Raw genomic sequence first — 26144 nt, forward strand, 5'->3', positions numbered from 1 at the left:
TGCCCTTGGAGGTGGATGCTGGCTGTGTGTTTACTGCCAAAGATGGAAAGATTCCCATTTTCCAGTCTCCCTGCCAGAGTGGCCAGACATACCAGAAAGCAGAGTCTTTGCTCTTGAGATGGCAGCTAGCTCAAAGGAAAAAAGCTATCTCCATTGCTTTTATACTTTGTGTCCATCTGGTTAAATCTCTGGCCAGTGTTCTGATTGTAACCGCCTATCAGAAGAGGGAGCGTCATTTGGTCCTTCACACTCTCCAAGGCCCATGAGCAGCGTCCTTGGTCAGTGATTCTGGGGCTCACCCCCACGAGGACATACCTCGGGGTGACCTTCCAGAATCACACCTCAGAGCACATTATCGTTCAGCATTGCTGATAAGACCAGATGTGGGCAATAACCCACGACTGTGTTAACCATAAAGGGGTTTTTCAGATAAAATGTAAAACACACCAGCAGTTCTCTGAATTCTTAACATGACACAACAGCCCATGACTCATTCCAGTTCTCTGGTCTGCGTGCAGGTGGTGTTCTTGTAGTGAAGTGGGCTGCAGCTGCCTCACTGCAGGTTCAGTAGAACTCGTCCCTGAATCAGAGTTTCACCCACAGGTGGATGACAGTGGGCTCCTGAAGTTGTGTGCACGCCTGTGCGCACTCCCGGGGGTGAGCCCTCAGTGTTTGCACTAGATCATCAAATGGGCCCAGGACCCCAGAAAGGTTGAGAAACTCCATCCTAAGCCATGTTCTTTTGTTCTTTTCTGTTTTGAAGGATATTGCAGCTCGTGGCTTGGATCTCCCTCAAGTCACATGGATTGTCCAGGTAACATCTCTCGTTGTTAAGGGGCGGGCTTGAGGCCAGAACGTACGATCATGAGCAGATGCATTGGCTCGAAATAGAGTAATTATTAAGACCCTCTTGGGTGTTGCCCTGGTCCCTAGGCAGCCACCAGCCCCATCCGCACCATTCTCCTGCCATCTCTCCTTACCCCAGCCCCCCGACCACCACAGCTCAGCCTCCAGGCTGCGCAGCTGGGGCTCCCCAGCTCCCAGACAAACACCTGTCACGCCCCGATTTTCAGCACTCTGAAAATAACGGGAACCACTGGGCCCCTGGGAGGCCTCGTTGTGTCGGGAAGACGGTGGCTCAGCTGTCCTGAGAACTGCCTGCACACTGACCTGCGGGGGCAATTAAGGCCCTGACAGCATCTTACGCATACCTCCAGCCTTTGACGCTTTGCCGGAGGGCACGGGTGTTAGCCCTAGAGCCCGGTGGTTCCAGTTTTGTTTTTTCTTTTCGTTAGTCTGCAGAGTGGTATTTTTAAGCCCTCTGTGAGAGGGCCAGGGGACACATGCCCTGTTTGCGTGAGTCATAGTTTATTCACATTTAGTGGAATTGCAGGATTGTCACTGGCTAGAGGTCTGCTCTGCTCACCGCACACGATGACTTTGTGGCCAGAGGCATTGTGTCTTCTCTCCTGCCGGCCACCGAGCAGATGTGAAATAGGAAGGATGATTTTAATGTGTGGGAGATGAGCCACGTAGAATTGATCATTGAGCGCCTCGCGGTAATTGTGGATATTGATTAGCTTAATATGCCTGGCCTGCCACCGAAGTCATCTCGGCCCTTGATCTTTGAGTCGAGTAGCAGCAAAGAACAAAAGGACAGAATGAGTGCAGGGTCAGTTAGCATTAATGATGACCAGTTACTGCCACGGAGCACGCCCGTTCTGCTGAGTTTGAGCATTTGCCTGTCTCCCGGGCCAGGAATGCTGTCGGCGGGATCAGAGTGTGTCCCTTAGGAAGGGAACCTGCCTCTCAGTCCGCCTGCAGCCCGCTTCACAGGATGGGGGGGCCTGCAGCGAGGCACAGGGATCACCCTGTGCGCCATCTTCTGTGCCCGCGGCCCCAAGGCTCTGTCTCTCGAGGAAGTAGGCCAAGGTCGTGCGGCCACCCTGTCTGCATTCTCACCTTGCCCAGTCACCTCGGTGAAAAGATGCAAATAGGAAAGCGAGGAGACCTGTGGAGAAGTGAAATTAAAAAGGAGATATTGGGACGGGAAGATGTCTCGTTTATCTGAAACTTGGCCACTGTTCCCGTTGGCGCATCGGAGCCTTGTTATTTCCAATGAAGCCAGGAGTTTCAGGGTTGAGTGACTTCTTGTGATGGTGGTGGGGTAACCATAGCACCAGGATTTAATTCTTGGGATACCTGGAGGCAGGTGAGGGGTATTGCACTTCCAATTAATGGCAATCCCTTGATCTGTGAATGCCTTCATTTTCATGTCCCTCTTTTAGTACAACGCTCCGTCTTCACCTGCCGAATACATCCACCGGATTGGGAGAACGGCCCGGATTGGCTGCCATGGGAGCAGCCTGCTTGTCTTGGCTCCTTCGGAGGCAGAATATGTCAACTCGTTGGCTTCTCACAAAATCAAGTGAGTCAGAAACCTGAACGGGGCTTCCGCTGATCTCTCCTAATTAACTTTCTGTCGCTTGTTACAGTGGCTGGGCCTTGTAAGCCAACGAAGAGCCATTAACCCTTGTGATCCCTAAATGAGTCCCAGAATAGCCAGTGGCAAAGACTAAAACCCTTCATGCCGTGAGCACGTGACAGTCCTCACCTCATTGCTGCTCCGAGTCAGGGAGTGAGCGGGTGCACTCCGTCTCTCTTCAGGGAGAGGTCTGCATTCCGTGGCTCTTGCGGTGAAGTGAGTGTGCACCACCCTCCCAGCCAGCTCCACCAAGGTCTCTTATAGTCATCACGTTTTGTTTCTTGCAGTTCACTAACGTTTTAGACCTGTAGAGTTGATTTATCTGTGGGGAAAATGGTGGTTTGGCTTCATCACTTTCCCCCCTCCTGGAAAGTACGCCGAGGGAGGAGGCTGTTGAGAGGGGTGAATTACTGTGCACCCCACATGTGCAGGGAAGGGCGCCCAGTCACATGGCAGCATCTCACATCCTCCAGCAGGAAGCGCCAGTCCCCACTCCCTCCGCCCAGGTTGGGGACCCCACAGGGCTTGGCAGCTTGGAACCTGGGCCGGGAGCGTCCATCCAACCCCGATCTCCCTGAGCAAGGACGGAGATGGAGGGCAGCAGCTCAGGCTGGCCAGGCGATCCTGATGAAAGCAGGAAGCGTTGACCTGGGCCCCAGAGATGAGGTGGTTTTGTCACGTTTTCCATAAAATCTCCAGCACCTGGAGTAACAGGCCCTCAAAATGGGCTTCAGAAGTCATGTGTGGAAAACTCACACTCATCTACGTGGGTTCACACGTCTCCTCTACAGTGATGCCAAAGCATGTTCGGAGCCCAGGCTGGCAGCCCAGTACATGCTGGGCACAAGAGTGGCTGGCTGCCATGACGTCACGTGGTGGGTCATGTTTCTGGGTGGCTTCCTTGCCCAGTCTGTGTTTTAGGTAACAAGGCTTTTCCCCTTGAAGTGCAGAGCTGGAAACACCATGGCCTTGCCATCTGCACTGATGTGCCCCAGCGGCCCACTCGGCGGGGAGAACTGTGGGTGGCCGTCCCCATGGGGAACACACCGCTTCCCACCCCGCGCCTCAGCCGACTGCAGCACACTCAGCACTGTCGATGTTGCCGGTGTGATGGTTCATGGGGTGCAGCTCCCCATGAAAACACACTCCCCACAAATCCCTCAGGGTTGGGGAGGCCGGGGCCTGCCCCGATTGCTCTGGGGGGTCATGTCACTCGGGTGAAGACGGTCTGAGTTTTCCTCTCGGCTCTTTCATCTCAGCTCTGACTCTGCCAGGTGAAGAGTGGGTTTTGTTTGTTTCAGGAAGGCGTGCATCTTCTCTCTTGTGAGAAGAGAGTCTTGTGTCGGTCGATCAGTCGCACTTCACCAGGAGCTTCCTCTCCAGCTGGACTCTTGAGTTTTGGGGGCTGGAGGCCGGCTCTGACCTCTCTTTGCTGCCCTTTCAGGGTCCAGACAGCCCCTGATCCAGCAGGTCCACTCCAGAAACATGGGGGTGTGAAATGAAAGCCCACTCCAGCGCTGTAACTTTTCCCTCTGTCCCAGGACCTAGTGAACCTGTGGAAGGCGTTCTCAGAGGTGTTGTCCCCCAGGAGGAAAGGCTCCCTGCACTTTGCAGCCTCTCTGCCTCCATGGTGCCCTCCTCCTCCCGTTCTTGACCCACGAGCTTACGTTCTGCCCCCCTCCCTGGCAGCAGCGCTCTGCTTGGCCTCCTTCGCTCGTCTCCTTGGAGAAGCAGGTGCTGAGGGTACTGCAGGCAGAGGGTCACAGTCCCATACAGGGTCGTCAGCAGAGGCGCCTCCGCCTCTCTGCTCTTGTCCTCATTCTGAGTAAAGGCGTTCCTGTTCGTGGCCGTGGAAGGTTCACTGTAAGCCTACCACTGAAGAAGGGAAGATGCTCATTAGCACCACCATGAACCATTGGTGAGCTAAGTGTATTTTAAGGGTGTAAAAAGGACAGTCCTTCTTTCTGATGATCTTGACTGGAGAAAGAACCCACAGCATTCGTGGGAAATTCACCATAAGGTTCACGCTCAGGGGGGAACTCAGTGATGCCAGGGACTCAGGAAGATCAGGAGAATGAAGACAGGGAGACACCTCACGGAGGAGATGTGGGTCTCAGGTGGTGTAAGGACCTTCACTTAGGGGGCAGAGAGTCCTGTCGGAGTCCAGACTCGCTGGTGTTGGCCTTGAAAGTGCACCTGTTTCGGGGCCTCGCCCTGAACCCCTGGCTACTTGTGGGTGAGCTCTAGTCACCCTGAGTGTGGTCAGGTCTGCTGCTGCGGTACTGCCGAGCACTGTTACACGTGCCAATTTCTGTTCAAGGCAGGGCTGTCTGCTGGGGAAATGTATGCAGACTGTTTCTTTGACTTCATACAAAAAATTAAGTCTAATAAGTCATTCCAAAGTGTGCTATGGGAAAAGGCAGACTTGAAGATTTTCGAAATCCAAAAGGTACACATCCAAATATCAAAAAAAAAAGAGGAGGAAGGAGTATGTGCCTACTTGGTACCAGAGAGCCAGGCGGTAGGATGCTGGGGTGGCTGATGAATTACAGGGAAGATTCAGAAAGACAGGCGGCAGCAAGGGCCATCACAGCAAATTGCCACCCGCCTCCACGTGCCCAGCGCCGCGGAACCGGCCCTGACAATGGACTTCAGCAGAGGGAGCGAGAGGCCCGGGCCACGCTGCCTCTGAGTGGATATTCAGAACTTCGTCTCTGCGTCCTTGTGACTTCTTGTTAATTGCCAACTTCTTCACTTTTCCCCACTTCTTCTTTAAATGTTTTTCTAATGAAAGTCACCGTAGGTTTATTAAAATGGGAAAGCTTCCTCGAAATGCGTCTCTCTTAGATCAGGCTTAAGAAAGACAGTTCCTTGGATTTATTCCATGCTATCTCTCTATAGTGAGGTGGGGGTGACTCAGGTCTGTTGATAGAACCATAAATGGGCAGAATCAGTTTGTTTTGTTCCTCAGAAACAGTGACATCTTGGACAAGGAGGAGGCCCTTTTAAACTGTAAATCTCTCCGGGTCGGCTCCCCCTGGCTCCTGCTCACCTCGGGTAAACAGTCCCCCAACGTAGCCCATGAGCTGCACCCTGGCTGGACAACAGCACTCCCGTGCATCTGAGGAACCTGCGCCTTCCTCTGGCATTTTAGTTCTCTGTATCCCTGGCTGTGAATGACACTGTACCTGCTTTCTTTCTCCTCATTTCAGGATCTGACTCCCAAGTTTTTACATTGCTTTTGTCCTTTTGTTTTCTTCTTCTTCTTTTTTTAATAGAGGCAAGGCAGCTAGACGAAGGGAAAGACAAGACTGGCTCTGGTTTTTACTTTCCTCCAGCTCTCTAGGCATATAAGAGGCAAATTCAATAGCCATATTATTTTTCTCCCACGTGAAAAAATAGATTTTCCAGGAAACTATGAACAGTTTCCCCAGCTCCTGCCCTCTCTGCATGTACCTCGCCTTCTCAGGCTGAGTCCTAACTTCCATGAAAAGATTTCCCGAGTCCGGCAGCCGAGAAGGGGCCGCGCGGACTGGGGACAGGGCGTCTCAGGGAGGCGGTGACACGGCTCAGGTGCATCGCCGTCGGAGACGTGGCGTGTCCATTCATAGCTTTGTCAGAGTCACCTTTGGGGGAGGCAGTGGGGCTTGTCTTCTCCCTCAGAAAAGGTTGCCATTCACGTTCTAATTTGCTGTTACATTTTGAAAAAAAAAACAAAACATACAAGAAAAGCATTTATCTTTTTTTTTTTTTTTTTGGCTGCTCTGAGTCATTGTGGCACGCAGGCTTTTCTCTGTGCCTCACAGGGGCTTCTTTAGCTGTGGCCCCAGGGCTGAATTGCCCTGCAGCATGTGGGATCTTTGTTCCTTGACCAGGGATCAAACCCTCTCCCCCTGCATCAGAGAGAGTCAGGTTCTTAACCACTGGACCACCAGGGAAGTCCTGAAAGTCATTTACCTTTTTAGAATCTGTTTTCCTGCCCTAGAACTCCTCCTCCCCTCTCCCTTCCTCCCTGGGAAGTCTGTTCTTGTCTCTGCCTCAGGACTCTGCTCTGTGCTCTTCCCCGGGGCAAAGCCTGGGGCCTTCCAGAGCCAAGGGGGACAGTGTGCTGTCCAGACTCCCCCAAGAGGCTGCTTGGAGCATCTCATTCTGGCTCCTCGTGGCTCCCATTCACAGGTGAAGCCTGGGTTCTGGTTTCAGCCGTTAGCCTGTAACTCTATAGATTTGCCGAAGGTCATTTGGTCCTCACCCTTGAGTAATTCAGAGATGACAGTCAGGAAGGTCCCTCAGGGTAGATTAAGACAGAGTTCTGGTGCTGTCAATGGGAGACATTGGTTATCTGTTTACTTTCACTCAGGTGTTTGTTTACCCCACTGTTAAGGGTCTTCAGCCACCTCCTTTAAAGGGACTGTCTGAAATGTTTTTTGGCTTGTTGCCTTCTGCTCAAGTCCAGGTAATATGTCAATAAGCAGGCCTATGTAGTTTTCCAGGTCTATTAAGAGATAATGATGTGACCCCCATAAAGGAGACTGTAAATGTGGCCTATGTATGTGTATCTGGGAGGATGAGAATCGGTGATAATGTCGCTCCTTCTGTCCCTCTAATATCATGGAGTCCCCTTCCTTCCGAATTCCTGAAAGGTTAGGAAAACACTCTCTTTCCCGCGACCAAGTGTCACTTCTCCTTTGTATCTGATTAGCCAGAAGAGAGGCCAATTTTATGCATCACAGTTGGTAGAATAATGTTTTTGGAAGAATAAAAAGCTTACCTTTATATGTCCTCCTTTTTACAGCGTTTCTGAGATGAAGATGGATGACATTTTGTCTGTTCTGACAAAGGATGATTGTTTTAAAGGAAGACGAGGGGGAGGCCAGGTGAGTTTTACTATTAACTATGCTTGCTGCTCACAGAGGTGACTCATTTCCTGGTGTAGGGAGGCAGAGGCTCTGAGTACTGGGCAGTTCCTACCACTGGCGAGTAAAGCGTGCGTTTTCAGGACCATGAACATTAGACGAGGCCACATTTTGCTGGCGTTTCTCTCTCTTCGCTTCTGGACACATTTGCTGGCCCATCCAGTTAATGGGCCCCCGTCCGTCCTGGGTGTCTGCCAGGCGGCAGCAGGCTCCCCAGAAGGAGGGCTCGTCCCTGGCCAGAAAGAGTCTGGAGGCAACAGCGCTCCATGCTCAGCCCTGGTGGTCCCCCTCCAGCTTACCCGCATGGACACCTGGCCTGACCCATCCACCCAGGACCGCATGGAAAAAATAAATGTCTCAGAACCTCCTTTCAGACACACTTAGTTCATCCATTTTTTAATGTGTGCTATACACAGAGGAAGAGTAAAGTTGAGGTATTTTTATCATCTGAGCACTACCATATGGAGACCCTGAGCAGCGCAGGCAACCCCAGACAGCCTTTCTTGCTGCTTTCTGAGGCCCCCCGCTCGGAAGCACTTCTACCCTCACTCTACGGCGTTACCAGGTGTACCACCTAGACTTGCGTGTGTGTTCTGTGTGTGTGTAGTGTTGCTCTGTATAATTTTGTCCATGAAATTTTAATATTTGGATATTTTTCCATTTCTATTCTGATGCCTGTGGATAGACTGGAAAATAGGAGTCAAAATAGATGAAGTTTAAGAATCTCTTGTGTGTGTTAGTACATGTCTTTATTTGGATCAATATTCTCCCTGAGGCAAGGAGTCCGTTTGCCTGACCCCGATTTAAGTTCTTCTGTTCCAGAGAGAACCTGCAGAAATGCACTAAGGAAAGGAGAGGAACAGTCCGATGTCTGTTGCCCCAGCATGTGTTGTGGGCCTGGCTCTGTGTTGATGAGCTCTTCCCCGACTTGGTCCTGTCTTAGCCTCTCAGCAGCCCACAAGGCAGGTGTTACTCTCCCACTTCGTAGATGAGAAAACTGAGGCTTAGAGAGCTGAAGGAACATCCGTGAGGGTGCACTGATAATCGTGGGTCCTTCTGGTGTGAAAGCAGGCCACCTATCCTTCACAGTTTACCAGCGAGCCTCCATTAGTGTTAATTAGGCCAAGTAAACGAAACTAGAGTGCTTTCTAAATTGGGTAATGTTAGCTGTTTTCATGGCTTTCCCGGTGGTTCAGTGCGTAAAGAATCTGCCTGCGAACGCAGGAGACTAAGGTTCAATCCCTGGCTTGGGAAGATCCCCTGAGAAGGCAGTGGCAACCCATTCCAGTATTCTTGCCTGGAGAATTCCATAGACAGAGGAGCCTGGCGGGCTACTGTCCATGGGGTCGCAAAGAGTTGGATATGACTGAGCAACTAAGCAGCTGTGTTCATAGAGGTGAAGTTTGGCCAATAAATGGTACCACAGCAACAGTCCCCATGAACAAGAAAAGCTATTAAGGACTCGGTTGATCAACCTATTATATTAAGTGATGTTTCACTGCAGAGGGTCCTGACCCCACAGGCCCTCAGGCCATCCCATAATAAGTCTGTTGTCATGAGAACTGACCGGAAACTATAGAGACTCATTGGTCTTGGCACACTTCTCTTCTTCTGAAACTGCTGCAAATTCTAGTTAGGGGGCAAGGTTTGTTTTCTGTTTATCCAGATGTTCCCATGGCGATGTAATTAGAGCCCCGGGACAGCTCTGGGCTGAGTAGGGGCGCCCAGGGAGCTGTTTGAGGATGGGGTAGCCCAGTGCCAGAAGCACGGCCTTTGGGCCCAAGTCCTCATCTCACCAGCTGTGTGGCTTTGGGCCAGGACTAGACCCTTAGGGTCAATTTCTTCTGTGTACAACTGAGATAATTTTAATTTTCTTCTCAGAAGGCGATTGAAGGGTTGAGTGAAAAATAACCCAAAAGTTCCAACGCAGGGATCAAAGTGTATTTATTATTATTATTATTATTATCACATCAGTTAGTAGCAGAAGCAGATATGGAATTGAAGCTCAGACTCATTGACATGAAGCCCAGTGCCTTTTTTCAGTTTCACACTAAGTGGAAAATTGGCACTTATCATCCCTGGTGGCTCAGATAGTAAGGAATCTACCTGCAATGTGGGAGACCTGGGTTCTCTCCCTGTTTTTGGGAAGATTCCCCTGGAGAAGGGAATGGTTTCCCCTTCTAGTATTCTTACCTGGAGAATTCCATGAACAGAGAAACCTGGCAGGCGACAGTCCATGGGGTCACAAAGAGTTAAACCTGACTGAGCATCTTTCACTTTGACCGTTCTCCAGAATTAAGAGCAAGCCTCAAAATTACACAAGGAGATGGTGAAGGTTTCAATAACCTTGTCTTCATTTACATTGTTGCCGGGACCGGCTTTGGTGTCAGTATTTACCCCCTGAGCACAGCCTGGACAGTCTGTCCAGGGTGCCGATGGGCATGTGTCTCCGAGCATCTCTGGGGAGGCTGTGGACGGGCAGAGGACACCTCCTGCAGGACGCTTCCCCAGAGCAAGAGAACCTTCCTCTGCTCTCTCGGAAACAAGCCACAGCCATTCTGTAAACATCCACCCTGTGGCTGGCGGCCCTAGTTCCTTTCCCTAAGCCTTTATTGTGGCTCAAGACCAGCCTGGAAGGCTGGCTGGGGCTTGAGGAGCCCCCCCTAAGATGGTGGGTGAGAGACAGGGCCCAGAGCCCAAGAGGCTCGGATCCGAATCTTAGCTTCACAGTCAGTCATTGTGCAATCTGGGACAGATCCTCCCCAACCTGGGTTTTCCCACCGGGAGAATGAGGATGTCTCGAGTACCCCTCCTGCTGGGCCGCTGTGAGGTTTGAATAAAACAAGACTCGGAGCACTGTGCACGCTCTGGGTCATGTGAGCTCACCTCCGCCCTGAGCTGCTGCCTTGATGAACATGATGTTTCGATATTTTTAAGGTCTGGTGATCTTTGAAAGAGAAAAAGTGCTAAGTAAGCCTGGGCTTCCACTGACCCCAAAATAACGAACTGGTTAACTTAGAAAACTCAACTAGTCTTGCCAGGTTCTAGATGTCACGCCCATCAGCACCACTTGTTTGACCACATTTACCTTTCGTTCACAGGACGAAGCAAAACAAAAGCTAAGCTGACTGCATTACTAATTATCACGTAGATTACAGCCTGCGAGAGTGTATTGTGTGCGTGAGTCCTGTCAGTGGTGAAGAGAGTAAAGTGAATGCTGGACACAGCTTTTGATTCTGTTTCGCCTGAAAGATGCAGTGCCCTAATTGGCATCTTTGATGTGGGCAGTTCTTGCTGGTGTACCAGTCAGTGCCAGGCACACAAAGGTGGGCACGGTGGCTGGGCCTTCACACCGAGCCAGACGCCTCATCATGAAGCCCATCCTCACCCAGCTTGGTTGAAGGCCATTGTAAGTGGCCCTCTGGCACATACATTTAGGGCTTCCGTGAACAGAAAGCAAGAGAGTGAAGCATCTGTAAAATGTATATTTCATATTTAGGTATATAAAATATATATAGCTGCGTCTGGGCGCACGAATGTTCACCCACCTACAAAGAGAATAAATTTGATCTTTCAACTTGACTGGGAAGCGCTCAGAAGGTTCTAGGGACCATGGGGGTAAAACTCAGCTTGGCAATAAAGTAATTAAAACAAAATCCTTCCATTTAGTTTAAAAATACCTTAGAAGTTGGCAGTGTCAAGACACATGCTTTCAATAAAAAAAAACAACCCACCACCCCAACTGCTCCCACCTGAAACTTTTTACAACAAAAATAACCCCACCTAGCTGTCTTGGACGCATCTGCTGACTCTTGGTAGGCATGAATTTCCATCTCCACAGTATAAACACACACCCAAACATGTTCTTCCTAAAAGTTTTTTTTGTCCAATGAGATAAGCCTATAAACTCATCCCAACAGAAAGCTCCCTGGCATCGTGAGAGATTAAAATAAGATCACTAGCCGTCGCCTAGTTTTTGTGGATTGTCTGCTCTTGCCAAGACCAGTAGAGTCTCTACAGACACAGAGTATCGAGTGTGTCTAGACCTTTGGAAATGTTTTTTTTCTAAACCACCCACCGTCTGCTAGTTGCGAGCTGCTTCATTAAGCAGGACTAAGTCTGCATCTTTGAGGGTTGGGGGGGCCGGTCCTCGGGGATGTGCCCTCTGGGGTCTCACCCCCCTCATTATGGGAGCTTCTTCCCTGTCTGGGGCTGAGCTGGTGCTGCCTGACTCTGCCCCCTCTGTCTTCAGTTTAAATTTAGACTGTCCTCCCCAGAAGACAATGGAAAAATACCTTGTTCATTCTCAAGAGGGACAATTTTAAAATAAAGTATTTCTGGAAGTGGCAAGGGGCGGGGGGGCTAAGACCTGCTTTCTCCTAAGTATATGATGTTTTCTGCCATTAACTTTTTCTTATATTCTACTAAAACTGACCTCATCATTTCAAGTGTGCGAACCTAGTTTTATCGCCTTTTTTCTACATATTTTACTGGTATACACACATTATATATATGTGTGTATGTAATTTTTTTTTTTTTTTGGTTGGGAAGAAAAGATGCCTCATTTTGAAACCTAAAGGGGGGAATAAGAAAAGCCCTTTGTAATATATTGCCATATTATCACTAAATCCCCTGACAGTTGTGACACAGAAGCAAGTCACCTGTCACTTAAGCTTGAGGTCTCTTTAATTTTCTCCTGGAATTCGCACCAGGCTGTCTTTAATTTGAGGCCTTTATTGGAATTCTGAAACCTCTCTGCCTCCCTGGCTCTCAGATCTATTCTGAGAGCTGTTACAGAATGTATACAATAACCAACAGAGGGATTGGAGAGGGCTGGAGCTCTGTTTATTTAACACTCTGGAGGGATTTTTGTGCTTATTCGGTCCTGGCTGCCCGGCTTTCAATATCGCTTTGACAACCATTCTGCCCTTCTCATTAATTTTAAACAGTTAAAACACAGGAAAAAGAGGAAAAAGTTTTCATTATTAAAGTGCTTTACTTTTTAATAACAGAGGATTCTGTCCGCCAGGGGAAAGGGCATCCTTGCTAATTTCACATTCATATTAAAAAAAAAAAAAGTGCAAGGAAGGTGACAGTTTCACTGCTGAGGTGGCTTAACGAAAGGAGGACGGCAAAAAAAAAGTTTGCATTTCACATCAGTTAAGAGGGCAAAAAAAAAAATCCTTGTTAATGACAACAGCAAATGTCCACTTTCGTAACACAGCTCCTGAGTGACTTTTCTCTTGACATTTGAATGGATAAAACCCTTAGGGGCACCATGTACTGTGAAATCAGCTAGACTATCATCAACCAAACAGGTAGCAGGAATGATTTGACTAAACTAAAAACATTTTCAGGTTGTTAAGTCTCTATTAATACAGAGACGAACACTGCTCCCAAGAAGGAGGCTTTTTCTCCCCCCCCACCCTTTTTTCTTCCTCCAGCAGCTTTAACCGTGAGAGATGCCAGGGTGCCTGCGAGCGGCATGGTCAGCCAGACCCCGGAGCATGCTCCCTGTCCTCTACAGGAGTTAAAAGGAACATGAACTGGGTCTCACGCTGTTTTTTTACTGGTGACCCACATGGGCCAGGGGGGTGACGAGGGCTGGAGCTTCATTAGCACCATCCAAAGGATCAACACCTCTGGGAAGGCGGATTAGCCAAGTTTGGGTTCTGTTGATTCTCAGTTTCACATTCAGGAGACAGCATTTGTGTCAAGATACAGGACACATAAGCCGCGTGTTTTCAGAGGGATGTAAAAAAAGGAAATCTTTTCTCTGGGGTTGCTAAAGGCTGAAAAGAAATGAAGTTTTGGTTTTATTCACATTTTCCACCTGTAGGGTCATTTGTGCATACGAATATGACTTCTTACAGAGGGACCGTTGGCTGCAGAGATCCATGGTGGCAGCCTCGCATGGTTGGCTGGAGCAGCCCAGTCCTCCATGGGTTCCTGGCCACAGGGGTCTGGGCTGCTAGAATATTTCTGGAACGCTGAGAGTCTGGACCTCTCAGGAGTGAGGACACGTGCTCTGTGATTCAGGGACAGACCACCTTGTGGGCAGGTGGCTTGTGGGTTGCTCTTAGACAGGAATGGCCAGGGCTCCACCGATGAGTCCCAGGCAGGGGGCAGATTGAAAGCCTAAGTGGGACATATAAGGTTCCTCTGAAAACCTCTTCTGTCCCGTCGTGTTTTAAACGCCTCAGTTGGACTTGGAAAATTCCAAAGTGTCTCCCATAGACTTTCACTTTGAACACGAGTGATAAGAGGCCAGAAAGAAAAATAAACAAGTAAATAAATAAGAGACCCGACCTACTCCCTCACAAAGCCATCCTCATCTTTGCTTGACTTTAACATCTTTATCGCTCCATTTTCTTCCCTAGTAATATTGAAAGGATTACCCTTGTTGGCCCCTTGGTGGTTACTGTGTGATTTTACTGTTATTAAATCTATTATAAACCGCTTCATTATTCCTGACTCTGACTGTCTGTCCTCTAATCCTTCCGTCACCCTCCCAGAAATCCCGCACCGCTGGTCCCCAGGAAATCCGAGAACGAGCCACGGTCTTGCAGACGGTGTTTGAAGATTATGTGCACTCCAGCGAGGAGACAGTCTCCAGGGCCAAGAAAGGTTGGTCAATTTCTTGGGCGGTTGTAGATGGATTACCCGACCGAGCATTGCCCCATCTCTACCCACATGCCCCCAGACAGGTTGGGAGGCCAACCAGGCAGCCCTGCTCGCCAGCAAAAGCCTTCAATCTCCCTAATTCTGCAGGGATTGGAAGAAGGCACAGAAGGCTTTAAAGTGATATTAAATGTTAATTTCATCCATCCTCACGTTTTGCACAAATGAGGCTTTATCTTGGCTTATGTCAGGTCTAGAGCTGTGACCCAGCAACTTGGGTCTCCAGGACCCATTTTCCTCTTTCTTTGAAAACTAGATAGATGAGATACGGCACGTCAGTAGGAGTAGTTGTAGAGATGGAAATCAGAGATGAAGGCAAGGTCTGAAAATGTTAGACCAAAGCAGTTCCTATTTGAAAATACAAAGAAAAACTAGAAAGAGCAATGCTGAGGAAGGACTGCAGACCATGAACCCACTTCCTGGGAAATTTATGAAAGGGTTAGGTATTAATTCAGTATTCGGTGCCTTTGTAGCATAAATTGGCCCCTGGGATCACCAGGCATTAGGTGTGGACTCAGTAGTTCACTCTGAGCGCTGAACAGAGCGCAGGGAAGGGGAGCTCAGAAGAGCCCAGTGTCTTCCATGCTGGAACATGTGTGTCGGCTACTGACTGTCCCATGTCTGCTGATGAGACTCACCCCTACTGTGGGCAGATCCACAGTTCTTTTTGATAGTGACCCATGATTTGGAGAAGAATGCCAGGCTGGCTTACCAAGAGATAAACGCTACAGCCTCTTGTTTTCTTCTTTTTATGAACTGAAACTTTTTTTTAATTGCTTTAATATTTAGAAGGAATTGGGCACCATTCCCGGTGCTTGGGACACACCAGGGATCAGAAGAGACAAAAATCGTCACCTTTGTAACATTCTAGTTTGGGGGGGGGGGGGAGCAGACAGTGAAAGTAATAAACATAATAAATGAATTACACATAAATTAGATAGTCTCGGGACTTCCCTGGCAGTCCAGTGGCTAAGACTCCGAGCTCCCAATGCAGGGGCCTGGGTTCGACCTCTGGTCAGGGAACTGAATCCCACGTGCTGCAGCTGGGAGGCCTCGTGCCACACCTGAATATTCCGTGTGCCACAACTAAGACTTGGCAAAGCCAAATAATTCATTAGTTTAATTCGATGGTCTAGTGAAAGGTGATGAGAACATAGAGGGAACAGTGCAGATGAGGGAGATGGAGGGCTAAGGGTGAGCCCTGTTGGGATGGTTGCCATGTGAGCAAAACACTGAAGAGGGGCCGCCCCAGGGCTCTGATTGGGGGCGTGCAGGCAGGCACCGTGGGCAGTGTGCCCGGAAGGCGGGGATGGGCAGCAGAGGCAGGGCGTGGAGGCCGTCCAGAGGACCCAGGTACCCCAAGTGAAAGGGGAGCCAGTGGAGGGCTTGGGGCAGGGAGGTGATCTGATGGTTCTGAGAAGGTCGCGTGCAGCTGGGTGAGAACAGCCCGGGCTAAAGGTGAAGGCCAGGAGACTGGCTCCTAGGCAGTTATGGTAATCAGGAAACTGATGACAGAAATGGGTTAGTGACGAAATATTTGCAGGTCCCTATTACATACCTGGGGCTTCCCTGGGACTCAGATGGTAAAGCATCTGCCTGCAGTGCGGGAGACCCAGGTTCAATCCCTGGGTCGGGAAGATCCCCTGGAGAAGGAAGTGGTAACCCACTCCAGTACTCTTGCCTGGAAACCTCCATGGACTGTCGCCTGAGGAGCCTGGTAGGCGGCAGTCCATGGAGTCGCAAAGAGTCGGACGCGACTGAGCGACTTCACTGTTTCATACCTGAGCACGTTATAAAGGCAGGCCTTAGTTTTTGCCAGAACAAACTGGAACTGCCCAAGATGAATGATGAAATCCCAGCAGTTGCCCCGTAACAACTGGCAATTAGTGTGCATTATAGTCTGGTTTCTAATAATACCCTGTTCACGTGTCTCCCTGCAGTGAATTCAGCAACTCCTAAGGCTCTTCCTGAGAACCTGCCTTTGGAGATGTACTAGAGCATTCTCTCACGGGGAACAGAATGTCTCGGGGAGGGTTTGGGCACATGTTGAAAGTTAGACAAGCTCAACTTGCTGCGGGATACCTGACCAAGTGTTGGCCACAGGGTTGATAACAGAGTTGGAATGAAGAGGAGGAAAGCAAAGCCGCACCACCGCTACATTGCTGGCGTCAGAGGTGCTTTGGATATCCTAGCGAGCCCACAGCTATTTCAGCGACTCTGGGTCATCAGGGTAAAAGTGACAGTGAATAGTCCTTAGAGAATATGGTTTGGGGTTGTCTGTTCATTGTTACCATTGAACTTACTAACACCAAGAGGCTGGCAGCATTACTTGTCTTCTTTTCAAAGGATGTTGGAGTGCGGCCACTCCCAACGTTTATGGACCAAGAAGGAAATGAATACATCTTCTTTTAAGGGAACTGCCTGTAGAGCATCTCGGTCACCCCGCAGCAGGCATTAGGTTCTCGCTCGGTCTCTCCTCTTAGGATTGAATTCTGGAGGTTTGAGGAGAGGAGACCTGTAATTGCCATGCCCCAGGAGTTGATACTGTCTTTTGCATTTCCCTATCTCCGTATGCAAATTCTCCACCCCTGACTCTCCTCCCATTTAGCTATTTCAGAACTCACCTCGTGAATAACTAACAAAAGCAGCTGGGTTTTGCCTTCATGGCAGAAAACTAGTTGGAAACTGGGCCAAGTAGGCATTTGTTTTCCTTTTGCACTTTCTGACCCACCTATTGCTAATATTCAGCATTTCGTCATGGTCAGTTTCCAGAAGCAGTTAGCCCTTTTCCCCTTCACATCTTGCATCTTGTAAGTAGAGCTTCAAGTAGTAAAAATTGTGGTAATGTAAGTTTGAACTCCAGACTCCTGAGCAAAAATTTCAGAAAACATAGTCCTTCAGCTGCACAGGACCACTTTCACTTCCTCTTATGGTTCAAGCATCTCCTCCCCAAAGAGCAGGAGTTATATGTTAGGGTTGTGCCTGGCTCAGACGGGATCATCCCTCTCTGTGATTAGAGGAAGGCTGGCTCCTTGGTCAAACGCTTTGCCTTTAAGAGAATTGGTGCCAGCCGCCTCTCCCACTACCTTTGTGTGGTTGTCACTGTTAATGTGCCAGACGCGTGCTCCTCCGGGGCAGGACTGGGTTGGGAGGAGCAAGGATGAGCAGCACCTTCCAGGCAGGAGTTTTGCTCCTTTCTGCCTCCTTGACCCTAAGCATCATCCACAAGATGTTGCTCTTCCTGATCAGATGGCCAAGAATAGATTTGGTTTTATTATTCAAAAGGGCAAAATGTCCTATGTCCTTGGAAGGTATTTTGAAATAGATTTCCCTAAATCCTGTCATCCTTACGGCTCTGAAATGGGATTCAGTGAGAGCACCAGCTCTGAGTGGCTGGAGCATCATCCAACTTGCATCCTACAAGTCTCCTTTCATGAAAGGTCTCCTTGCATGACCTCTCCTCTTCCGCCTCATCTCTGCCTCATAGCCCCTCTTCCTTCCACTCATTCCTGGCACTGCCAGCACCAGCCACTTCCTGCCCCCTGGAAGTACAACCTGTCGAGGGAGAGAACTCTTCTGCCATTTTCCTGGCAGACTCCTTTCCCTGTAGCTATTCAGTCAGTTCAGTCTCTCAGCATGTCCAACTCTTTGCGACCCCATGAACTGCAGCACACCAGGCCTCCCTGTCCATCACCAACTCCCAGAGTTTACTCAGACTCATGTCCATTGAGTCGGTGATGCCATCCAACTATCTCATCCTCTGTTGTCCCCTTCTCCTCCTGCCTTCAATCTTTCCCAGCATCAGGGTCTTTTCCAGTGAGTCAGCTCTTCACATCAGGTGGCCAAAGTATTGGAGTTTCAGCTTCAGCATGAGTCCTTCCAATGAACACCCAGGACTGATCTCCTTTAGGATGGACTGGTTGGGTCTCCTAGATGTCCAAGGGACCCTCAAGGGTCTTCTCCAACACCACAGTTCAGAAGCATCAGTTCTTCAGTGCCCAGCTTTCCTTATCGTCCAGCTCTCACATGCATACGTGGATGGATTGGTTATTAGTGGAGCACCTGTGTCTCCTGAGACTCGGCTCTGCAGCCTCAGCTGTCAGGATTGGTGTGGAGAAGAGCAGTCGTTCTAATCTGCTCCAGCGCAGGGCAGTGTGAGTGAGGAGGCCTGGGCCAGCTTTGGGGTAAATGAGGTTTTTAAAGGCACAGACTCTTTGGTGTGTCCGGGTCCCAGCCTGCTCTTTCTGTCTAGAGTAGATGTTGGGGGTTGGGAAGAGGCAGCATCTCCTGAGTCGTGGTGGTTGTAGCACTTTCCCCTCTGAGGACTTGAATTCATGTCAGAACCCTTCCAACTGCAGAGACCATTTGAAGCATTAAAGATCTTTCTTGAAAAACCTCGTCCCCGGTTATTAAAAAGTGAGATACAGATGACGAGAGGGGTGCAGAGGAGTCGCCTTGGTTATTATTTCTCATCGATTGGGAAAAGGAGTTCACTTTGCTCAGTAAATAGAGCTTTGATGGGTTCCCAGGATCCTTCCAGGAGCTGATCTGCTAAAATGACACTTTTTATTACTGTTCATAAACGCCGATCTCCAGGTGCTGCCTGGATATTATGTTTAAGCTGTGGGCAAACTTGCCAGTCCAGTGGCTCAAATAGCAAGGGCAAGGGAGACTGGTGTTCCGCGCCTGCTTCCAGCGACTGGGTGGGGAGGGGCGGGGCTACGACTGGGCCAGCCTCGCAGTCGGCAGATGAGGAAGAGGGTCGGGAGAAACGGGCAAGATACTTGGCAGTCACTGTTGTCGAAGGACATTCCGGGAACCAGGGATGGGAGAATAGTTCCTCCATGAAGCCTCCAGTGAAGGTGGATCCAGAGCGCCGCCTGCCTAGGAGCACTTGTGGCTTCTCTCTGGCCAGAGAGGGGTCCAGAACAGGGGCCTCTCTCTAACTTTAAAACAGGACCCAGATGTTCCTGGTTAGACTGTCTGGTGAAGAGCTCTAAACCCATGACAATCGATGACTGTTTTGAGAGCTCTTTTAGAAACTACATCCTTTTCTTTCTCCTCTTTAAAATTCTTTTTTCATTTCCTTTTTTACACATTCTTTGAATGGGTAAGAAACACTGCATTGGTCAATCCTGGGTGCTTTCGCGTGAATTTGGTTTTAAAATTTCATGAGTCTACGGTGAACTGGTGTCAGTGATTCCTATGGCTGGGAAGCTGAAGGTGGGGCTTCTGGTTGGAGGCAGGGTTTATGATAGTAATAATAATAACGTGAAGGAATAATGAACTTGACGCACAATCGCGATAAAGCCTTGTGGACCTTTTGGATTTTATAACATTTGTTTGTGTTAACTATTCAAAAACTAAAATGTAATAGGAAGAAGTGTTCTAAATGTAAAGATCTAATGACTTCATTTTCATAAGAAAATGGTATGCATTGATCCTGTCTTAGTTTTTTCACTCATTCTCTTAGTCATTCACTTGCACAACAAAAACCTACTGTGGGACTTCCCCAGAAGTCCAGTGGTTAAGACTCCATGCTTCCAATGCAAGGGGCATGGGTTTGATTCTTGGTGGGGGCACTGAGATTCCACATGTCATGTGGTGCAGCCAAAAAAAAAAACATGCTCTCTGCCAGGTACTGTGCTAGCCCCAAGTCTATAATGAGAAAGAAAACAGGACCCTGCCTTCTAGGCTCATTAGAAGCTACACAGTAAAATCTGAGATAATATCAGGTTTATTCAAGTGAAGTTATGTTGGGTTTATTCACTGTGGCCGGTAGACTGATTTTTTTATTTTTAGGAACTAAAAAAAAGAACACGTGAGTGTAGATCTAGGTTGTTCGTATCTGCCATGCTGTCCTGGCTGTGTGTCCGTCATTGCCTGGCAGGGTGAACTGCACAGGACAGGCCTGAGACTGGGGCAGCAGAGACCTGTCCTGACCTGCCCCGCGCCTCCCACTGTCTTGCAGCCCTGCAGTCCTTCATCCGGGCCTACGCCACCTACCCCCGGGAGCTGAAGCATATCTTCCACATCCGACTGCTCCACCTCGGGCACATGGCTAAGAGCTTTGGGCTAAGAGATGCCCCTAAAAATCTTTGTGCCTCAGCCGTGAAGAAGAAGAAAGCAAACCTGAAAAGGTAAGGTGGACAAGAGGCTGAGGGTCAGGTGGGTGTCGAGGGCTCTGTTCAGATGGGCGGTGGTATGGTGGGCTGCTCTGTGCTCAGGGTAGAGTCTGCCAGCTCGGGTTTTTGCGATTCTCAGCATGTTGAGTGCTTGGAACAACCGGGAAAATGCCTCATCTGAATGCTTTTAAAGCATCTGCAGGGAGTCGGTGATGTCTCCTGTTGGGTCCTGAGTGGTAGGGATTATTGGACCTGCAAGACAAATTCGTTGGACTATCTTCAGTGCCCACGGGTAGAGTAACTCACAGCTTACTAGGGTTGGCACTCCAGGTGTGCTGCAGGCAGTGGCCCACCCTGGAAGACTGTGGGGTGTTCAGTGAAGCTCTGTTGAGGCCTCTGGGGGCTCCCAGCACTATGTGCTGCTCTCCGTGGTGCCGACACGCAACCTCCCGTGGAGAGACTGCACTGGCATCTTCTCCCTCCTCCCCCTCCCGCCCCCCTCCCCCCAAAAAACATCTTAACAACTGCCCAGGGACCCTGGTGGGAGGAGAGGCTGTGTGAGGAGGGTTGCCCAGCCATTGGAGGCTGGGCTCTGAGGCCATCTTCACAATTTCAGGAAGCCCTGAGATGATTCCCCTCAATGAAATGCAGTTGTGAGAGCTCTTCTTTCTCTCCTTAGAGACGGGATGTTCTCTCGGTACCAGCCCCAAGCTGTGTGGAAGCTAGAGTATCTTAGATGCCAAGAACTGCTTTTACAGGGAGTTTGGGTGGATCATGGTTTCTACTTGTGATGTGTGGGTGGGAAGGGCTCAGAGAACCCACGAGTGCTCTGGACAGTTATCTTCCAGTGTGTATCCTTCTTTTTGCACATTAGTTACAAATGCCAGTACATGCTTGCCCTGCCGCCGAGCACCTGTGGGCAGCACCACACTTTTACCTGTTCCCGCACCATGTCTGTCTTGCACATTCACCAAGAAGTGCTGATCACATGACCAGCCTCACTGGGGCCTGGTTTCTCTGCTGTGAAACAACAGAGGGAGAGGCCATTGGTCTTGGAGTCAAGGGACTTGGCCTTCAGCTCCAGCTCCAGTTGTGATGTGAGCCTGTGAGGCTCAGACCATATCTTTGCTTAATATCTCAGAGCCTTGTTTTCCTCAACTCTAAGAGGGAAGAGGAAATCTGTGCTTTTAGCCACTTCACAAGAATCAGAGTTCTGTGCTGCGTGTCACAGTGCCTTTTGAAGCGTGAAGGGCCACCGAGATGAAATGCCGTAGGGCAGAGAGCTGGAGGCCAGGCGAGTCAGGATTCCAGAGCACCCAGCGGGAGCTGTCCAGGGGCTCGGCCCTCCCAAGGCTCGTCATGGTGGATAAAAGGTTACCTGATTTTAGTTCCCATTTTGGAATTTTTAAGATGCTCAGTCATTTCTCTTACACCGACCCATGTCATTCAGGACCACACTCCAGCACTTCTGCGAGGTGGGCGTTTCTCCGCATGCCCTTCTCTGATGCCTGGAGGAGACTGAGACATGTTCAGCTCTGGTTTCTTCCAGGCAGTTTCGAGGTGCAGACCATTGTCTGCTGCCACACACCTCCTGTCCTGGGCGGGGCTGCAGCCAGAGAACCCTCTGCTGGAAGCAGGTCCTCCCAGAGGGAAAGGGTGCCCCAGCTCCATCCAGATTTGGGGTGCCGTGCACCAGAGTTAGATTCCTACCCTTGGGTTTGGGGTAGCTGATGTCTGTACATGGTAACTGATTCTCAAGAACGTGACAAAACCCTGAGGCTCACAGTCAGATCTGGAGTGACTGACTGCCTAGTGGTCTGGAAGCCTGACTGTCGTGTCACCGTCTCTAAAATGCTGACACTTGAAGAGGTAGGAATCGAGCTGCCAGGTGATGACTGGTAAGAAACTTGAATTGTGTATTCCCCTTCCTGGAGATCAGTGTGACCCCAGCAGCTCATTGTTGGCGGCCGAGGTGCCTCCGCGAGTGTCAGCCGCAGCCCCTCTGCCGGGGGCGCCGGCCCTCACCCGGGGAGCACGGGGCGGGAGCCGGGGGCTCGGCGCCAGCATTGTCCTCACCTTGCGAAGCCACCAGGGAGGGCGCCGGCCGCCGCCTCCCGCCTCCGCTGACCCGCGCTGGCAGATGGGCACCAGGACGCGTGTCCCCCTGCGAGCAGGGGATTTCACAGGGCTTTATGTAGGGAAGAATGGGCTGATTGGCTGGTAAAGAGCATGTAGGATGGTGTGGGGCAGCCTTTGATGTCTGGCTGGCGCGGCGGGGAGCCCGCGCCGAGTGACAGCACTGTGTCACAGGATTACCCCGCCCGGGACAATGCCGCTCTGATCCTGCCTTGTCACCGCGGTGTCACAGCCACTTTTCCCAAAGGCCTTTCTCCCCGCACCCCGTGCACCGTCCCACCCCGCCCCTGCCTCGCCCAGGCAGCCGGGCCCTCAGGGATACCGTAAGGTACTTTTTCTTACTGGGGGGGGATCTCGTCGCTCCTGGAGGAAGAATGGCTGGACAGCTGATCTGCACATGGACCGTGTCATTGTGGCCGGGGCGGCGGCAGAGAGACCTGACAGATTCCCCACACCTCGGGCCGCGCTCAGCCAGTGCCAGTTGCTGCTCTTTGAGGGCGGGAAAGAAAAGTCCATTAAACCCTGCACGAGTGTGGAGAGTTACGCCACGGCCACAGTAATCGTTCCAAGCTGAGGCGTCTCCTCTGAAATCCATCTGTCAAGAAAGAGAACAGCTTCCCTGGGTTTTGTATGGGTGGATAAAATAATAGCTAAATTCTCCAAACTATTCTGCATTCCATTTTATGGTGTTTACTTCCTCGAAGAATTGCGTCAAGCATAAACCTCTGATAATCTGCAAACCAGATTTATGAGACCATAAGCACAATCCCGTCTCACCTGCCATCACCACCCAGAGTTCACCCAGGTGTTAGCAGGTGGGGCCAGGGCAGGTCAGGCGAGGTGATGATCAGGCATTTCTGTGCAGTGGCAAGGGGACTTCTGTCTCCTCTACATGCCTTTATTTCAGAAAAAGGAAAGACCGAGCTAGTGTCCCCAAATGAGATCTTCTCAGCAGGTGTATCTCTGTCTCCTCCTTCAGTCCTCCATTCTGAAAGGGACAGTAAGTGCCTTCCTCCTGCACACAGAACTCTTCTGAGGCCAACACACAAGCCTGTCAGAACAGCCCCGCCCCAGACACCTACATAGCGTGCACACAGGGAGTCAGTGCTCTGGTGAAATACTGCGTGGCCCCGTAGCAACATCCAGCACAAAAATAGCATTTTCCTCTCATGAAATGTGGTTCTTATTTTAAAGCCAGGTATATTCAGCAATTCCTGAAAGGAAACACACCTTCCAAAATCTCCATCTTCCCAGAAGACAGCACTATCCGCTCTGGGAGGGCAGAGTTGTGTTGTTCACCGGGGTGTCTGTCTGCCTCTCTAGGCAGTCAGCGTGTGAGGAGAACCTGTCCAGCACCAGTGAGCAGACAGTTCCCTCATCTGTTTGACACTCCGTGAACAGTGGTTCAGGGACGTGGAAACTCTGAGCCTTAAGGAAGGGCTTACTGTTACAGTGGCAGTGTGGAAGGGTGCGTCTACTGGTCTTAAACCACCCTGTCTAATTTGGATTATATTGCTCTAATTGTAATTTTATCAAGACTTTTTCCCAGTCTAGTTTGTAGCTACCTGAGACTGGCCCCACCCCCTGGCTTCTACCGTCTGGGTCTTTCTGATGTTGCTCTTAATGCATAGATACATCTTTCAATAAATTTTCTCATACCAGCCCAGCTAAGTGTTACCTGGTAGTACTGATTTGATCAAACAGGTGAACAATCTAAACTTAGGGCTGTCTGACACCTTAGTACTCGCTGGATCTGGGTGTGCACTCAGGGCCTGGCAGGCTGGGGTCCACAGTGGAAGGGGGCATGGGGTGGTCCCCTCAGTCCTGCCCTCACCTCCCAGTCACCGTCCCTAGTAGCACAGAGCGTGTCCTCCACCTCTGTTACTTCCAAAGTTCTATGCTGAGTGTGCTTGCTAAAATGAGGAAACATCTTTGGGGGCACAGTCGTACTGCCAGACTTTTCTCATCTGTGAAATGCTTTATCACCAAAATCCAAATCAGGGATACACAAACGTTTCCTTCAGTGTCTTAAATCTCGTGACTGCAGTTACTGTCCACAGTGACTTTGGAGCCCAAGAAAATAAAGTCTGTCACTGTTTCCACTTTCTCCCATCTATTTGCCAAGAAGTGATGGAACCAGATACCATGATCTTAGTTTTTTGAATGTTGAGTTTTAAGCCAACTTTTTCACTCTCCTCTTTCAAGAGGTACTTTAGTTTCTCTTCACTTTCTGCCTTTAGGGTGGTATCTGCATATCTGAGGTTGTTGATATTTCTCCTGGCAATCTTAATTCCAGCTTGTGCTTCATCCAGCCCAGCATTTTGCATGATGTACTCTGCATATAAGTTAAATAAGTAGGGTGACAATATACAGCCTTGACATACTCCTTTCCCAATTTTGAACCAGTCTGTTGTTCCATGTCCAGTTCTGACTGCTGCTTCTTGACCTCCATACAGGTTCTTCAGGAAACAGGTAAGGTGGTCTGGTATTCCCCTCTCTTAAGAATTTTCTACAGTTTGTTGTGATCAGCATAGTCAAAGGCTTTAATGTAGTCAATGAAGCAGAAGTAGATATTTTTCTGGAATTCTCTTGGTTTTTCTATAACTCAGTGGATGTTGGAAAGTTGATCTCTGGTTCCTCTGCCTTTTCTAAAGTCAGCTTGTACGTCTGGAAGTTCTTGGTTCATATACTGTTAAAGCCTAGCTTGAGCATTACCTTGCTAGCCTGTGGAATGAGTGCGATTGTACGGTAGTTTGAACATTCTTTGTCATTGCCTTTTTTTGAAACTGGAATGAAAACCAACTTTTCCAGTCCTGTGGCCACTGCTGAGTTTTCTAAATTTGCTGACATATTGAGTGCAGCACTTTAATAGCCTCATCTTTTAGGAGGTGAAATAGCTCAGCTGGATTTCTATCACTTCCATTAGCTTTGTTCGTAGTAACGCTTCCTAAGGCCCACTTGACTTAACACTCCAGGATGTCTGACTCTAGGTGAGTGATCACATCATTGTGGTTATCTGGGTCATTAAGATCTTTTTTGTATAGTTCTTCTGTGTATTATTACCACCTCTTCTTAATCTCACCTGCTTCTGTTAGGTTCATACCGTTTCTGCCCTTTATTGTTCACTTATTTGCATGAAATGTCCCTTTGGTATCTCCAGTTTTCTTGAGGAAATCTCTAGTCTTTCCCATTCTGTTGTTTTCCTCTATTTTTTTTGCATTGTTCACTTAACAAGGCTTTCTTATCTTTCCTTGCTATTCTGTGGAACTCTGCATTGAGTTGGGTAGCTTCCCTTTCTCCTTTGCCTGTCGCTTCTCTTCTTTTCTCAGCTATTTGTAAGGCCTCCTCAGACAGTCACTTTGCCGTCTTGAATTTCTTTGGGATGGTTTTGGTCACTGCCTTCTGTACAGTATTGGAAACCACCATCCGTAGTTCTTCAGGCACTCTGTCTTACCAGATCTAATCCCTTGAATCTATTTGTCAGCTCCATTGTATAGTCATACACTTTACTTGTGGTTCGGCTGGTAAAGAATTTGCCCACAGTGCGGGAGCCCTGGGTTTGATCCCTGGGTTGGGAAGATCCCCTTGAGAAGGTAAAGGCTACCCACTCCAGTATTCTGGCCTGCAGAATTCCATGGATTGCATGGGGTCACAGAGAGCTGGACACAACTGAGCAACTTTCAGCGTATAATCATAAGGAATTTGGTTTAGGTCATATCTAAATGGTCTAGTGATTTTCCCTACTCTTTTCAATTTAAGCCTGAATTTTGCAATAAGGAGCTCATGATCTGAGCCACAGTTAGT

General features: G+C 49.5%; 1 protein-coding gene across 1 annotated transcript in view; it reads left to right on the top strand.

Annotated features, from left to right (window-relative positions):
- DDX31 (DEAD-box helicase 31) overlaps positions 1-26144 on the top strand; it is a 73549-nt gene that overhangs the window by 34789 nt on the left and 12616 nt on the right. Inside the window, exons 15-19 of the mRNA XM_065928189.1 lie at positions 764-814; positions 2289-2428; positions 7278-7359; positions 13914-14025; positions 20051-20219. Coding sequence (XP_065784261.1) covers positions 764-814; positions 2289-2428; positions 7278-7359; positions 13914-14025; positions 20051-20219 — 554 coding nt within the window. The remainder of the gene's footprint in view (positions 1-763; positions 815-2288; positions 2429-7277; positions 7360-13913; positions 14026-20050; positions 20220-26144) is intronic.

The sequence above is a fragment of the Muntiacus reevesi genome, chromosome 3 (assembly GCF_963930625.1).
Source record: "Muntiacus reevesi chromosome 3, mMunRee1.1, whole genome shotgun sequence".
In the NCBI taxonomy this organism is placed as follows: domain Eukaryota; kingdom Metazoa; phylum Chordata; class Mammalia; order Artiodactyla; family Cervidae; genus Muntiacus; species Muntiacus reevesi.